At 45.1% G+C, this 14,653-nt stretch overlaps 1 protein-coding gene across 1 annotated transcript in view; it reads left to right on the forward strand.

Annotated features, from left to right (window-relative positions):
* Positions 1 to 14,653, forward strand: part of DAW1 (dynein assembly factor with WD repeats 1) — a 50,307-nt gene that overhangs the window by 769 nt on the left and 34,885 nt on the right. The window contains exons 2-4 of the mRNA XM_044291973.1: positions 1,463 to 1,535; positions 5,394 to 5,538; positions 12,341 to 12,399. Of these exons, the coding sequence (XP_044147908.1) occupies positions 1,463 to 1,535; positions 5,394 to 5,538; positions 12,341 to 12,399 (277 nt within the window). The remainder of the gene's footprint in view (positions 1 to 1,462; positions 1,536 to 5,393; positions 5,539 to 12,340; positions 12,400 to 14,653) is intronic.

Consider the following 14,653-nt stretch of genomic DNA (forward strand, 5'->3'; position numbering starts at 1 on the left):
ATCATTAAAGCGCTTGTGCAGTGCTACCATGTTGATGACCTTTCCTCAGGATAGGTCATTGACCTCAGTCCGACTCACAACCCCCCCACCGATCAGCTGCTTGTGTGAGTGCCGCTTCTGCTTCAAAATCACCTGCGCGTCGTCTCATCTGAAGCGGCTGCGCAGTGTCATTACAATATATTAATTACACTGCGGCTCCTACAAAGGAAATAACGCGCAGGGAATTTGGAAGCAGAAGCAGCGCTGGCGCTACCTCTTCAAAAGGCTGCTGGGTGCTGGTTGTCGGACCCCTGCTGATCTGATATCGATGACCTGTCCCGAGGATGTCATCAGTATTGTAGCACCCCACAACCCCTGTAGGGCTCATTCACACAACTGTATGAATGGTTCCTCAATTGCGGAACAGATGCGGACCCATTCAGTTCAATGGGGCCGCAAAAAATACAGATCAAGTCCTATTCTTGTGTCCGTTCCGCAAATTCAGCATCCGTGTATTACAGATACTCAAAACTCATTTCAAGAGAAATCGTCCTCTGAAGTCCAGGCCTTGTTGAGGTGTATTCTTTTTTCAGAGTTACCGCCGAGAACGTGTGTATTTGGGCAAAATCAGCTTCTACAGCGCTTCATAGAGGTGACCTGTCGCTTCTTGACGGTCATGTTCACATGGCAAAATCCACAGCGTATTTGGGCAGTTAAAACCCCCATTTTACACGCGGCAGTACACCTCCGACAGGCAGCGTCCTACGGTTTCACACAGGGGCGTGTAATTCAGGCTGCTGTTTTCTATGGGGGCCATCACATGTGACAGATTTTGTTTCAGAAATCTGCGGAACTGAAAAGAGGAATGCGCAAAAAATGGATTTGGGAGGCTTGTTTCTCCATCATTTTCAGCTTCAAAATGAAGCTGTGTGAACATAACCTGAGGTACTGATGGGTATTGTACTGAGGTGACATGAGGCCGCCCCGTCCAGATACACACTGGGGTGCACCTGGTATTTCTGGAAAGCACCTCTATTGTCCAGTCATGCTTTCTTTAGGAGGAATTCACATCGCGGATCCGCAAAACACGGATAACGGCCGCGTGCGTCCCGCATTTTCCCTTCTGCAGATCCAGCAGGATGTTTCAAATGCCCATTCTTGTCTGCAAAACGGACAAGAATAGGACATCTGTTTACTTGGCGGGGCTGCAGAACGGACATGGTGTGGTGCTGTCCGCAGCTTTTGCGGCTCCATTGAAATGACTGGGTCTGCATCCAATCCGCCAAAAAATGTGTGTCGGATGCGGACTGAAAATACAGCCGTGTGAATGGGGCCTTAGACTGAAAGGAAAAGGATAGCATGATGGCCCCATAATCTAATATGACCTTGGCCGATGGAGAAAGACCGCTGGAAATTCGGTAACTGATTGTCTCCTATCCGTGCGTTATGTTGAAGGTATTGATTTCCTTTGCCTTTGTTGTAGGGATTATCTTGGAATATGAGAAAGGTGGGGAGCTGAAAACCAAGTCTATTGATTTACTGGAACTGTCCCCCAAGTAAGTAATGTCCTGTATTCTGGGAGACGACCACAGCCGGTTACAATATCATTTACAGTGTTCAGGATCCAGATTCTTACAGGAGTTGCCCAAGTTAATTCCACATGTGCGCCATGTCACCCAATGCTTTACAGTGTACCTAACCTTTTGAACAAGTTTATTAAAAACTATTCTAATGCCGTATAATTCATTTTTGTAATATATTTTTCCGGTGTCTATAGCGCCTCTGAATCAGTAGATTCATACATTGGTGACATGTCGGTGTCGTACAGTTATACGGATTCCAGTGTACTGCAGGCACAGCGGCCGCAGCGAGCGCTGTACTGGTAGGAGCATACGTCGCCCATCCTGCCTGTGCCCGAAGCCTGGCATAGCACATGTGTTATACCAGGCTTTAGCAGAGCAGGCCCAGGCAGGAGGAGTGATGTGTGCTCCTGCCTGTGCTCACTCTGCTGTTCCTGTAGGCCAGGAGTAGGCAGCCTACAGCACTCCAGCTGTTGTGAAACTACAACTCACAGCATGAATACTTGCTCTGCTCTTCTCAGAACTCTCGAAGAAATAAACAGAGCATGCTGGGAATTGTAGTTTCACAACAGCTGGCGTGCTGACCCCTGCTATAGGGTCTCCTGCACAGATGTGCTATACAGAACTTTTAGCGGGTGCAGACAAGAGCTCCTGCCTGTTCCTGCTCCACCAAAGCCTGCCATAACACATGTGGTGTGGAATGTACTATGCCAGGCTTGAGCAGAGCGGGCACAGGCAGGAGGCATGTGTGCTCCTACAAGCGTTCACTGCACCGCCGTGCCTGCAGTACAGTGGAATCCTTATACCCGTAATACCCGTAACCACTGGCATGTCAGCGGTGTATGAATGAACAAATTCCAAAGCACTATAGCAGGGGTCAGCTGTTGTGAAACTACAATGCCCAGCATGCTCCTTTCATTTCTATGAGAGTCCTGAGAAGAGCAGACAAGTATGCATGCTGGGAGTTGTAGTTTCACAACAGCTGGAGTGCTGGAAGTTGCCTACTCCTGCGCTATAGGCACCTGAACTTCAGGTACCTATTTTGTAAGTAAAACGGTAAAAGTATGTTACAAAATTAATTATATGGCATTAGAAATAGTTTTTAATAAACTTATTCAAAGTTTCGCTGAGTTTTCAAAAAACTTTTGATACTTCATCGAGGGCTATCAAAAGTTTTGATCAGTGGTGGTCTGAGTCCTGAGACCCCCACTGATCTCTCCATTCTATGGAGCCAGCCTCCTGCAGTGAGGTGTGCAATATGCCAGTGCTTCTCTCTTCTCATTCTTGCGATCGGTGAGGGTCTCAGCGCTCTGACCCCCACCGATCAAAACTTTATATGTCTCTATGACGTTGCAAAAGTTTTATGAAAACTCAATGACCCTTTAAAATAAAAATGATCACGTATTGACCTCTTTCTCCCCTGCCATTCTCAGCACCGCAGTCCTCCTCCCTCTGGAGGTATTCTTCACATGACTGCTGCAGCCAATCACTGTCCTCAGTGGTATAAGACCACTGAGGACATTGATTGTCTGCAGCGGTCGCATGCTGCCTCCCTCCACATCACTGCTGCAGCCTTGTATACAGACAGGGCTAGGCGGTACTGAGAATGGTAGAGGAGAAAGATTTGAGAATATAATATTTTTAAAAATTTTAAAGCATTAGGTGTCATGGGGCAAAGTGGTATACTACAGAGGCAGATCTCTGATATAGTTAAAGGATATGTGCGGAATTATATATCGGACACAGGTAAGACTATATACAGCTAGGAAAGCACTTTCTGAAACTTATGGGGGCACTGTGGCTGGATCTTTTATGGGGGGACAGCTGTATAACTCATTTCAGGTACAGCCAGCCCACACATGGCCGACTATAGGGCTCATCTCAAGAGTAAAGTCAGACGGTAGGAAAACCTTAATAATAATATTTATTTATATACTGCCACCTTATTCGGCAGCGCTTTACAAATTCATAGGGTTCATGTACGAAACAAAAGTAACTGGCTAATATGCAACTGAAACACTAGGAGTCAGGGCCCTGCTTGCAAGAGCTTACAATCTATCAGGAATTGGGGTGACACATAAGGTAGTTGATTGTGATAAGTAGGATTTGAGCCATTATTGAACTGACAGGAGTGGTGCCGGACGATCTGCTTCTGGTTTGGGACTGCTAGAGGATCAGGTTCAGGACAGAGATGTTGGTGGGGGAGAGGTTTAGTCGGGGAACAGTCAGTTTAGGAAGCTTGATAAAACTGCCTGAAAAAATGTGTTTTTAAGGCACGTTTGAAGGTGGAGAAGTTGTGGATTGGCCTAGTATTCCGGGCAGAGTATTCAAGAGAGAAGGTGCAGCTCGAGAAAAGTCTTGACGGGAGTGAGAGGTACTAATTATGGAGGATATTAATCTTAGGTCGCTAACAGAACGGAGAGCACGAGAAGGGTGGTAGATGGAGATGAGGGAGGAGATGTATGGAGGTGCAGCTCTGTGGAGAGCTTTGTGGGTGAGAAGTTTGAACTGTGTTCTGTGGTGGATGGGCAACCAGTGAAGTGACTGGCACAGGCTAGTAGCATCAGTGTAGGGGGTGGATGGATAGATGAGCCTGGCTGCAGCATTTAGGACAGACTGAAGGGGGGAGAGTTTAGTGAGAGGGAGACCGATTAGTAATGGGTTGCAGTAGTCAAGATGAGAATGAATCAAGGCAACAACAAGAGTTTTTGCCGTTTCCGCCGTAAGAAAAGGGCGGATTCTGGCGATATTCTTGAGGTGCAGATGACAAGAGCGTGTAAGTGATTGAATATGGGGAACGAAGGAAAGATCAGAGATAAATGTGGCCCCAAGAGAGCGGGCATGTTACATAGGAGTTATGATAGTGCTGCAGGCCGGAATTGAAATATCAAGTTTAGGTGGGTTAGTAGATGGGGGAAAGACAAGAAGCTCAGTTTTTGAGAGGTTCCATTTTAGATACAGAGAGGACATGATGTTAGAGACAGCATAGATATGGTACCGAAAGCCAAATCTACTGATAGTCTGTCCGATAGGGGCTATATAGAGGGAGAAGAGTAGAGGACCTAGTACTGAGCCCTGAGGAACGCCAACATCAAGAGGGGTTTCCATGGCCAGTTTCACATGAGTGTTATACGGGCACAATTCTGCATTTGCTTTAGGGCTGCAAAACTTGGCCCAACCATAGGTCTAGCGACCCAAACTGACAACATGACAGGTCATTAGACCTGTGCTTGGACTGGGACTTCTGGTTGTAATGCAGGTGAAAAAATGTGTCCATATTACGCTTGTGTGAAAGTGGACTAAGCCCTGTTTCACGCATTTTTATTTTCGATATTAGGATCCAGCAGAGGATCTCAATACCGGAATTCAACGGATCCGTTTTGAATTCGCACATTAGGATACATCCGTTCCGTTAGGAAGAGGATGTGTGAAATCAAAATGGAAATAACCGGATCTTTAAAAAAACGATCCGTCACCATTGACTTACAGTTTTTTCCGTTTCTATGACCGGACACAAAACCGCAGCTTTCAACGGTTTTATGTCCGGTCACAAAACGGTATGCTTCCGGAATGAAAGACATCTTAATGCATCCTGAACGGATCTCTTTCCATTCAGATTGCAGGAGGACTAAACGGATCCTCTGCTGAATCTCAATACCGGAAAACAGCAACGCAAGTGTGAAACAGTTCTAAGAGGAAATGGGGTGATGAAAATAGTAAAAGTTGCAGATTTGAACTACGATCCAGCCATACTTTGTAAAAATTATAAGAAATAAGAAATCTAGAGAGATGTGTAGGAAAGACATTGACAAGTGACTCTCCTGCCTTTTAAAGGACTAATGTGGACCTGCTTGTAGAAGAAATCAGAAGAGCCGAGCCTCTAATCACGGCCTCCCGCAGCGAGCAAGTGAAGCAACTCATCCTACGGCTGCAAGAGAAGATTGGACAGCAGGACCACCACAAGTTCTATCTGTTTAAGGTCAGAGACTGGGGCGGGCAGGACCACCACAAATTCTATCTGTTTAAGGTCAGAGACTGGGGCAGGCAGGACCACCACAAGTTCTATCTGTTTAAGGTTAGAGACTGGGGCGGGCAGGACCACCACAAGTTCTATCTGTTTAAGGTCAGAGACTGGGGCGGGCAGGACCACCACAAGTTCTATCTGTTTAAGGTCAGAGACTGGGGCGGGCAAGACCACCTTTGGATTACCAGTTTTTACTATTGTATGCAATGTTCTGATCTGACCACAGAATTACTGTATGAATGGAGTGTGGAGAAAATGCGTATACTAGAGGTAGCAGTTAGCTGTTGCGGTCAGTAGAGGGCGCTCTTGCACTATTCATACAACAGAGTAAAAAAATAATATCCTGACTGCATTACTTACATATGGATAACTAATAGCAGTCATCTCTTATAGCTGTCAGCTTCTATCCCTGGTTATACAGAGCGATGGAGAGAACTGCAGGATACGCCATGATAAGCAGTTTTATTCATAATCAAACATTTTTCCACTGGATTATATATACCACACTGCGCTGATCTATACACCAACACACTGAAGGTGGCTATACACATTAGACGAACGTTGACCGAGCCCGCTGATTTCAGTGGGACCGGCTGACCATCTGGCTACTTCCACACTCGCGTTTGGTGCGGATCCGTCACGGATCTGCACAAACGCATCCGTTTAGATGAAACAACTGTCCGCATCTATTCAGAACGTATCCGTTTGTATTTTTTTTTTAACATAGCCAAAACAGATCTGTCTTGAACACCATTGAAAGTCAATGGCGGACGGATCCGTTTTCTATTGTGCCAGTGAAAACGGATCCGTCCCCATTGACTTACATTGTGTGCCAGGACGGATCCGTTTGCCTCCGCATCGTAAAGCCCCAGCCTGTCTATGTAGGGGGGTATTTAATCCCCAGCCTGTCTATGTAGGGGGTGTTTAATCCCCAGCCTGTCTATGTAGGGGGGGGTGTTTAATTCCCAGCCTGTCTATGTAGGGGGGGTGTTTAATCCCCAGCCTGTCTATGTAGGGGGGGTGTTTAATCCCCAGCCTGTCTATGTAGGGGGGGTGTTTAATCCCCAGCCTGTCTATGTAGGGGGGGTGTTTAATCCCCAGCCTGTCTATGTAGGGGGGTGTTTAATCCCCAGCCTGTCTATGTAGGGGGGTGTTTAATCCCATAACTCTTGTAGCCTACGCCATTGGTGACACATAGATGCACTTTTTATGCACTGTTCGGCAAGGCTTGTAATGCAGAAACTGAAGTGTGAAATCGGTTTTCCGCTCATTTACTTTGCTCCTCTACCAATCTTACAGGGAGCTGAAAGTCGTAACTTGGAAGTTTATTTTGGTAGCGTTACGTAGTTCCCAGCCACCGTGAGTCATTTTTATACATCCTTGTATGGCTTGGGTCACCAGGCAGTACATAGATCCACAATCAATACATGTCCTTTAATAACGCATTTACTGGCAGCCTGAATGACATGGTTAATAAAAGCCAGGTTTGGGACAGGCATGTCACCCCTCTCAGTTTGCTCTTACAGGGAGTGCAGAATTATTAGGCAAGTTGTATTTTTGAGGATTAATTTTATTATTGAACAACAACCATGTTCTCAATGAACCCAAAAAACTCATTAATATCAAAGCTGAATATTTTTGGAAGTAGTTTTTAGTTTGTTTTTAGTTTTAGCTATTTTAGGGGGATATCTGTGTGTGCAGGTGACTATTACTGTGCATAATTATTAGGCAACTTAACAAAAAACAAATATATACCCATTTCAATTATTATTTTTACCAGTGAAACCAATATAACATCTCAACATTCACAAATAGCCACCTTTCTTTGCAAGGACACTCAAAAGCCTGCCATCCATGGATTCTGTCAGTGTTTTGATCTGTTCACCATCAACATTGCGTGCAGCAGCAACCACAGCCTCCCAGACACTGTTCAGAGAGGTGTACTGTTTTCCCTCCTTGTAAATCTCACATTTGATGATGGACCACAGGTTCTCAATGGGGTTCAGATCAGGTGAACAAGGAGGCCATGTCATTAGATTTTCTTCTTTTATACCCTTTCTTGCCAGCCACGCTGTGGAGTACTTGGACGCGTGTGATGGAGCATTGTCCTGCATGAAAATCATGTTTTTCTTGAAGCATGCAGACTTCTTCCTGTACCACTGCTTGAAGAAGGTGTCTTCCAGAAACTGGCAGTAGGACTGGGAGTTGAGCTTGACTCCATCCTCAACCCAAAAAGGCCCCACAAGCTCATCTTTGATGATACCAGCCCAAACCAGTACTCCACCTCCACCTTGCTGGCGTCTGAGTCGGACTGGAGCTCTCTGCCCTTTACCAATCCAGCCATCTGGCCCATCAAGACTCACTCTCATTTCATCAGTCCATAAAACCTTAGAAAAATCAGTCTTGAGATATTTCTTGGCCCAGTCTTGACGTTTCAGCTTGTGTGTCTTGTTCAGTGGTGGTCGTCTTTCAGCCTTTCTTACCTTGGCCATGTCTCTGAGTATTGCACACCTTGTGCTTTTGGGCACTCCAGTGATACTGCAGCTCTGAAATATGGCCAAACTGGTGGCAAGTGGCATCTTGGCAGCTGCACGCTTGACTTTTCTCAGTTCATGGGCAGTTATTTTGCACCTTGGTTTTTCCACACGCTTCTTGCGACCCTGTTGACTATTTTGAATGAAACGCTTGATTGTTCGATGATCACGCTTCAGAAGCTTTGCAATTTTAAGAGTGCTGCATCCCTCTGCAAGATATCTCACTATTTTTGACTTTTCTGAGCCTGTCAAGTCCTTCTTTTGACCCATTTTGCCAAAGGAAAGGAAGTTGCCTAATAATTATGCACACCTGATATAGGGTGTTGATGTCATTAGACCACACCCCTTCTCATTACAGAGATGCACATCACCTAATATGCTTAATTGGTAGTAGGCTTTCGAGCCTATACAGCTTGGAGTAAGACAACATGCATAAAGAGGATGATGTGGTCAAAATACTCATTTGCCGAATAATTCTGCACGTAGTGTATACTTGAAGAATGTAATGGAAGTTGATGCCCTAGATTCGGAACCTGGATCCTGGACGTACTTCTGGCAAGTTCACACTTCTGTAATTTGGCCAGTAGTGAAGCCTACCCAGAGATAAGGCGTAATGGAAAGATCTGCACCCCAAGGGAAAGCTCTGTATCCCAAAACGCCCATACCAATAATATATCAAAATATTTATACCGTAATAGTGCAACGGAAAAAAAATCTAAACCGCCGATTTTTCGTTTTTGTTTTTTGGTCACTTCAGCGCCCCCAAAATATTGAATCAAAAAGTTGCACACACCAAAATGGTATCTATAAAAACTGTAGATCAGCCAGCAAAAATTGAGCCCTCACACAGCTCCTCATAGATCAGACTATACACTATACAGACTATACACAAAATTGTACTAATCAGAGAATGAAGTTAACAGGTCAGTTTTCCAATTCCACCCCATTTGGAAATTTTTCCAACTTCTCACTACATCATATAGGTCGCTTTCAGACGAGCGAGTGTCACGCTCTGGATTCGCAGCGCAGTTCCCGTCCTGAACTTCCAGCACTGCCAGGGTCACATAGCATTATATTGATTTGTGATGCCATGTGACCCATACAATTCTGGAATGTATTGTATAACATTTACATACAGGTGAAACTAAAAAAATTTGAATATTGTGCAAAGTGGATTTATTTCAGTAATGCAACTTAAAAGGTGAAACTAATATATGAGATAGACTTATTGCATGCAAAGCGAGATATTCCAAGCCTTTATTTGGTATAATTTGGATGATTATGGCTTACAGCTCATGAAAATCCCAAATTCACAATCTCAGAAAATTAGAATATTACATGAAATCAATAAAAAAAGGATATTAAATAGAAAAAATATAGGACCTCTGAAAAGTATAATCATGCATATTTACTCAGTACTTGGTTTGCGGCGTGGCCTGGATGCTGTCAGCCTATGGCACTGCTGAAATAAATGAACTTTGCACGATATTCTAATTTTTCAAGTTTCACCTGTAATGCTGTCAATGTTATCCAATATGTTCCAGAACTGTAAGGCTGGCTTCACACGGGCGCTGCGGGAAAAGGTGCGGGTGCGTTGCGGGAACATGCACGAGTGCAAAACATTGTAATGCGTTTTGCACGCGCATGAGAAAAATCGGCATGTTTGGTACCCGAACTTCTTCAGAGAGGTTCGGGTTTTGGTTAGATGTTCTGTAGATTGTATTATTTTCCCTTATAACATGGTTATGAGGGAAAATAATAGCATTCTTAATATAGAATGCTTAGTACAATAGCGCTGGAGGGGTTAAAATAATAATAATAATAATTTAACTCTCCTTAGGCTACTTTCACACTAGCGTTCGGGGCTCCGCTTGTGGGTTCCGTTTGAAGGCTCTCACAAGCGGACCCGAACGCTTCCGTCCAGCCCTAATGCATTCTGAGTGGACGCGGATCTGCTCAGAATGCATCAGTCTGGCACCGTTTGGCCTCCGCTCCGCTCCGCAGGCGGACACGTGAACGCTGCTTGCAGCGTTCGGGTGTCCGCCTGGCCGTGCGGAGGCAAACGGATCCGTCCAGACTTACAATGTAAGTCAATGGGGACGGATCAGTTTGAAGATGACACCATATGGCTCAATCTTCAAACGGATCCGTCCCCCATTGACTTTACATTGAAAGTCTGGATGGATCCGTCTAAGGCTATTTTCACACTTAGAAATATTTTAACAATATAATGCAGACGGATCCGTACTGAACGGAACCACCGTCTGCATTATATGAGCGGATCCGTCTCAGACGGATCCGCTCTGAACGCAAGTGTGAAAGTAGCCTTAATCGACTTGATTGTGCAGCCGGCATCTCTTCTGTCTTCTTCTTTGCTGTGCACAGGAATAGGACCTTTGATGACGTCGCTGTGCTCATCACATGGTCCAATCACATGGTTCATGTGATTGGATCATGTCATGTGACGTCACCACAGGCCCTTAGCTGGCAGCTCAACATTACAGAAGAATACAGAGATCCGCAACTACGCGATCAAGTGGACTCGGTGAGTTAATTTTTAACCCCTCCATCACTATTTTACTTTGCATTCTGTATTCAAAATGCTATTATTTTCCCTTATAACCATGTTATAAGGGAAAATAATAAAGATCGGGTCCCCAGCCCGATCGTCACCTAGCAACAATGCTTGAAAATTGCACCGTGCTTGCTTGCGGATGCTTGCGATTTTCACGCAGCCCCATTTACTTCTATGGGGCCTGTGTTGCGTGAAAAACGCTGAATATAGAGCATGCTGCGATTTTCACACAACGCATAAGTGATGCATGAAAATCACCGCTCATGTGCACAGCCCCATAGAAATAAATGGGTCCGGATTCAGTGCGGGTGCAATGCGTTCAACTCACGCATTGCACCAGCGTGGAATACTCGCCCGTGTGAAATGGGCCTAAGGGTTACATAGCATCAGAAATCAATATAATTCAGGACGGGAGCTGCCCTGCGAGTCCGGAGCGTCTGAAAGCAGCCATACAATATAAAATTGCACCAGTAGCAAGTACAACTTGTCCCGCAAAAAATTGGCCCTTGTATAGCTATATGAACAGAAAAATTAAAAAGTTATCGCTCCGGGAAGGTGGGGAATAAAAAATGGAAAATCTCTGCTTCCTAAAGCGGCTGTGCACTGTAATGATAATGACCCATCCTCATCAATGTGAAATACAGTACAGGTGGACGCGGCCATGGCTGACGTGCTAAAGCAAACACTATGGCCCTGATTTGTCAAGACCAGTGTGCTGCAGAAGGAAGCATGTCATTTCTCATGAGGCTCTCCGTGCACTGGAATGAAATCTATGGCAGCACTGAGCTGCCGTAGATTTCACTCATTATTTACACCCGTTTCTAGCCCCGTCCTCGTCATGTCCCCTAGACTTGGCAAGGGCGGCATAAAATGCAGACTGGAAGTAGAAAAGTCACAAATGCATAGAAAAGTCGCAAATCCACTGGTGGATTTGCGACTTTTCTACGCCAAAAAGAGGCATAAGGGGAATGATGACTTTCCCCCCTGTAGGATAGATTTGGCGCATCCTCCTGCTGACTGAGCGACAGACTGTCATCTACAGAAAACTGTCATGAATAAAGATAAATATGTTGGCCCTGCTGCGCCGTGCCCTCCCCACCCTCGCAAAGCCTACTTTTGCGCCACTTCAGAAAAATGGAGAAAATTTACAGATTTTGCTGCAAGTATGACGCACGACAATATCTACAAGTTTTCTAAGCCTCTCTTCTGGACGGCATAATAAATGTTCCCCGTTATTTGTAACAAAAAAGGCAGCAAAAACAGAAAAATGCAACAAAAAAAACAACCCCCTCCAAAAAAAACACACAGCACTAGGATGGCGTTTTTTGAATGTGTTTTTTTGGGGGGAACCAAAAAACGTATTGTGGCAGCACCCCTAGGAGGTCATGGGCAGTCATTTTTGGCAGGGCAGTATTGTGTATGTCAGCTTGATGAATGCTAGAAATCTGTTAGAATGCGTAATTCGCTAGCCTTTTGCTCATTAACGTGCTGTTCAGGCGCTTACCTTCATACACAGAAGATAGAAATCCCGTCAACAACATGGAGTTCATTAATCAAACTGCTCATCTCTAGGAGGAAAGTCCCTCCGCTATCTCTACACTTCTTGTGATTGTGTCAGCTCCGGTCTAACGCTCTTGTATCTTTTCAGGTGCTCAGAGCTCACATCTTGCCTCTGACAAATGTGGCATTTAATAAATCTGGATCCAGGTAAGGAGATCTCTGCTGTGCTGTGATTTCACTGCTGAAACAAGGGATTGATGTGTGTACAATGGAACCTCTATGAGACAACACCCCGCACTGCATAGAAAAGTGCTCTTTTATAGGGTTGGCCCTCACTAAGAAGAAAGCTTACCGCATGCAGGTTAATGGAATGAGCAAAAATATACAACACACAGAAAAGACTAAAAGTGATAAAAGAGCCCCAAATCATGTTTGGCATCACATACAACCCGAAACAGCCACGACACTGTACACAAGTCTCCCCATAACCATAGATGACCTCCTTTCTTTCTCACTCCCCATAGTGACCCCTCACTTTCCCAATTCAAAATGGCCCCATCATTCTTGGTCCGCAACATGGGACCCCTCTAGTAATTGATCCACAACATGGCACCTCTCTTTTTCTTGAGTCCCCAGCATTGCTTCTTTTTTATTCCTAGTCCCCAGCATAGCAATCCGCTAATTCTTGTTCCCAACATGGTTCCCTCTTGGTCTTCAGCAACTCCTCCTCTCATTCCAGGTCCCCAGCACAGCTCCCTTTAATTTTTTTGTCCCTAGCATGGTTCCCCTCTGGGTCCTCAGAATGCCTTGTCCTCTCATTCATTCTCCCCAGCATAACTCCTCTTTTATTCCTGGCCCCCAGCATAACTCCTCTTCTCATTGTCTCCAGCATGGCTCCTTCTCTCATTCTCGGCCCCCAGCAGGACTTGCTCTGTTTTCTGGTCTCCAGCATGGCTCTCATCTAATTTTTTTAACACAGCAGGGTTCCTCTCTTGATCCCCAGCATGTCTCCTTCCCGATCCCCAGCATGCCTCCTTCCCGATCCCCAGCATGGCTCCTTCTCTCATTCCTTTTCCTCCAGTATGACGGCCCCTTTGATTCCCGATCCCCAGCATGGCTCCTTCTCTCATTCCTTTTCCTCCAGTATGACGGCCCCTCTGATTCCTGGTCCCCAGCATGGCTGCCCTTCTCATTCCTAGTCCCCAGTTTGGCTCATTTTATTTCCCGTCCCTCAACATGCCTGACCTCTCCATTTCCCCCATCAGTGAGAACATTGACACCTTAGTGACAGCTCTCGGGCTGCCTTGTTCAGCAATGATGTGGTCTGTTCAGTGCAGCATGATATGGGCTGCACCCTACCCCTCTCTGATACCCTTCCATGATGCTTGTGGGTCCTGGAAATGCTCCTCCTGCTCTAAAGATGCAACACAATGCTGGAAGCTTCTCTTCTCTGATGTTCCTATGCAAGTTATCAAATGTCTAATTTGGGTATTAACACAAAGAAAAGCATGTGACACTAAAATGTGTGACTTGTCTGCAACCTGCTGTCTCACGACTATTTGAGAACTGGTCCATGGCACTAGGCTGCACCAACCCACAGGCATGGTGCAATGGGAGGCTTGGCCTGACAGCAGGGGTGTTGTTGAGCTACTGGGTTGCTCTGCCTTCGGGTGTTGTGTTGCGGTGATAGTGCTCGTCATGTGGTGCTGCACCAATTTAGAGTAGAGACCTAAATGAAAAAGGTCACCTTGACGTGGTGAGTGGGCCTTTGATCAAAAAGTGCATCATGTACAGTTTTAGTACCTCATGTACAGAGATGTTTATGTGCGATATATACTGTATTATTTTCTTTGTCAGAATATTTAATACACTTCTGAAAGCTCTATTCAGATAAAAGGGTGCAGTCTGAGCAAATCTGCTGTGTGCATTCACCCCGATAAAGCCATAGAGCTGGAGGTTGTCTTGCTGATGATTTTTAAGATATCTGCCTAGTGAATCCTAGCAAGACATCCCCTGTACAATCCATCTCTTGCCCTAGATTGGGGTTGTATATGGCCATGTTAGAGAAAAGGGTGCAGTCAAATCCAGGTAAATGCTTTTCTCCACAGCAGCATTTTACTCATTTTGAATCCTCTATAAATTGACTGATTTATAGCGAGAACTTATATTTCTCTATTTTCTCTATTTTTCAACATATTTACAAAATTACGTTTTCAAAATCTTCACCAAATATCAGCATAAATTATCAAAACACCTAAATGGCTTGTCCTTGCTAGGAATTTGAATATGCTAGGAATGCGTCCATAAGCTCTGCTGCCTCTGTGCATGCACCTGGATATATTCTTTATGTGATTCTACTTTTGTGCACCCAACCAAGACCACAAAAAACCTGGTAATGTCAGAAATAGATTTTACATATGTGGTGGCCAAAAAGTAGAGCAATGTGCAGCAATACCTGCTT

Source organism: Bufo gargarizans, chromosome 4 (genome assembly GCF_014858855.1).
Source record: "Bufo gargarizans isolate SCDJY-AF-19 chromosome 4, ASM1485885v1, whole genome shotgun sequence".
In the NCBI taxonomy this organism is placed as follows: Eukaryota; Metazoa; Chordata; class Amphibia; order Anura; family Bufonidae; genus Bufo; species Bufo gargarizans.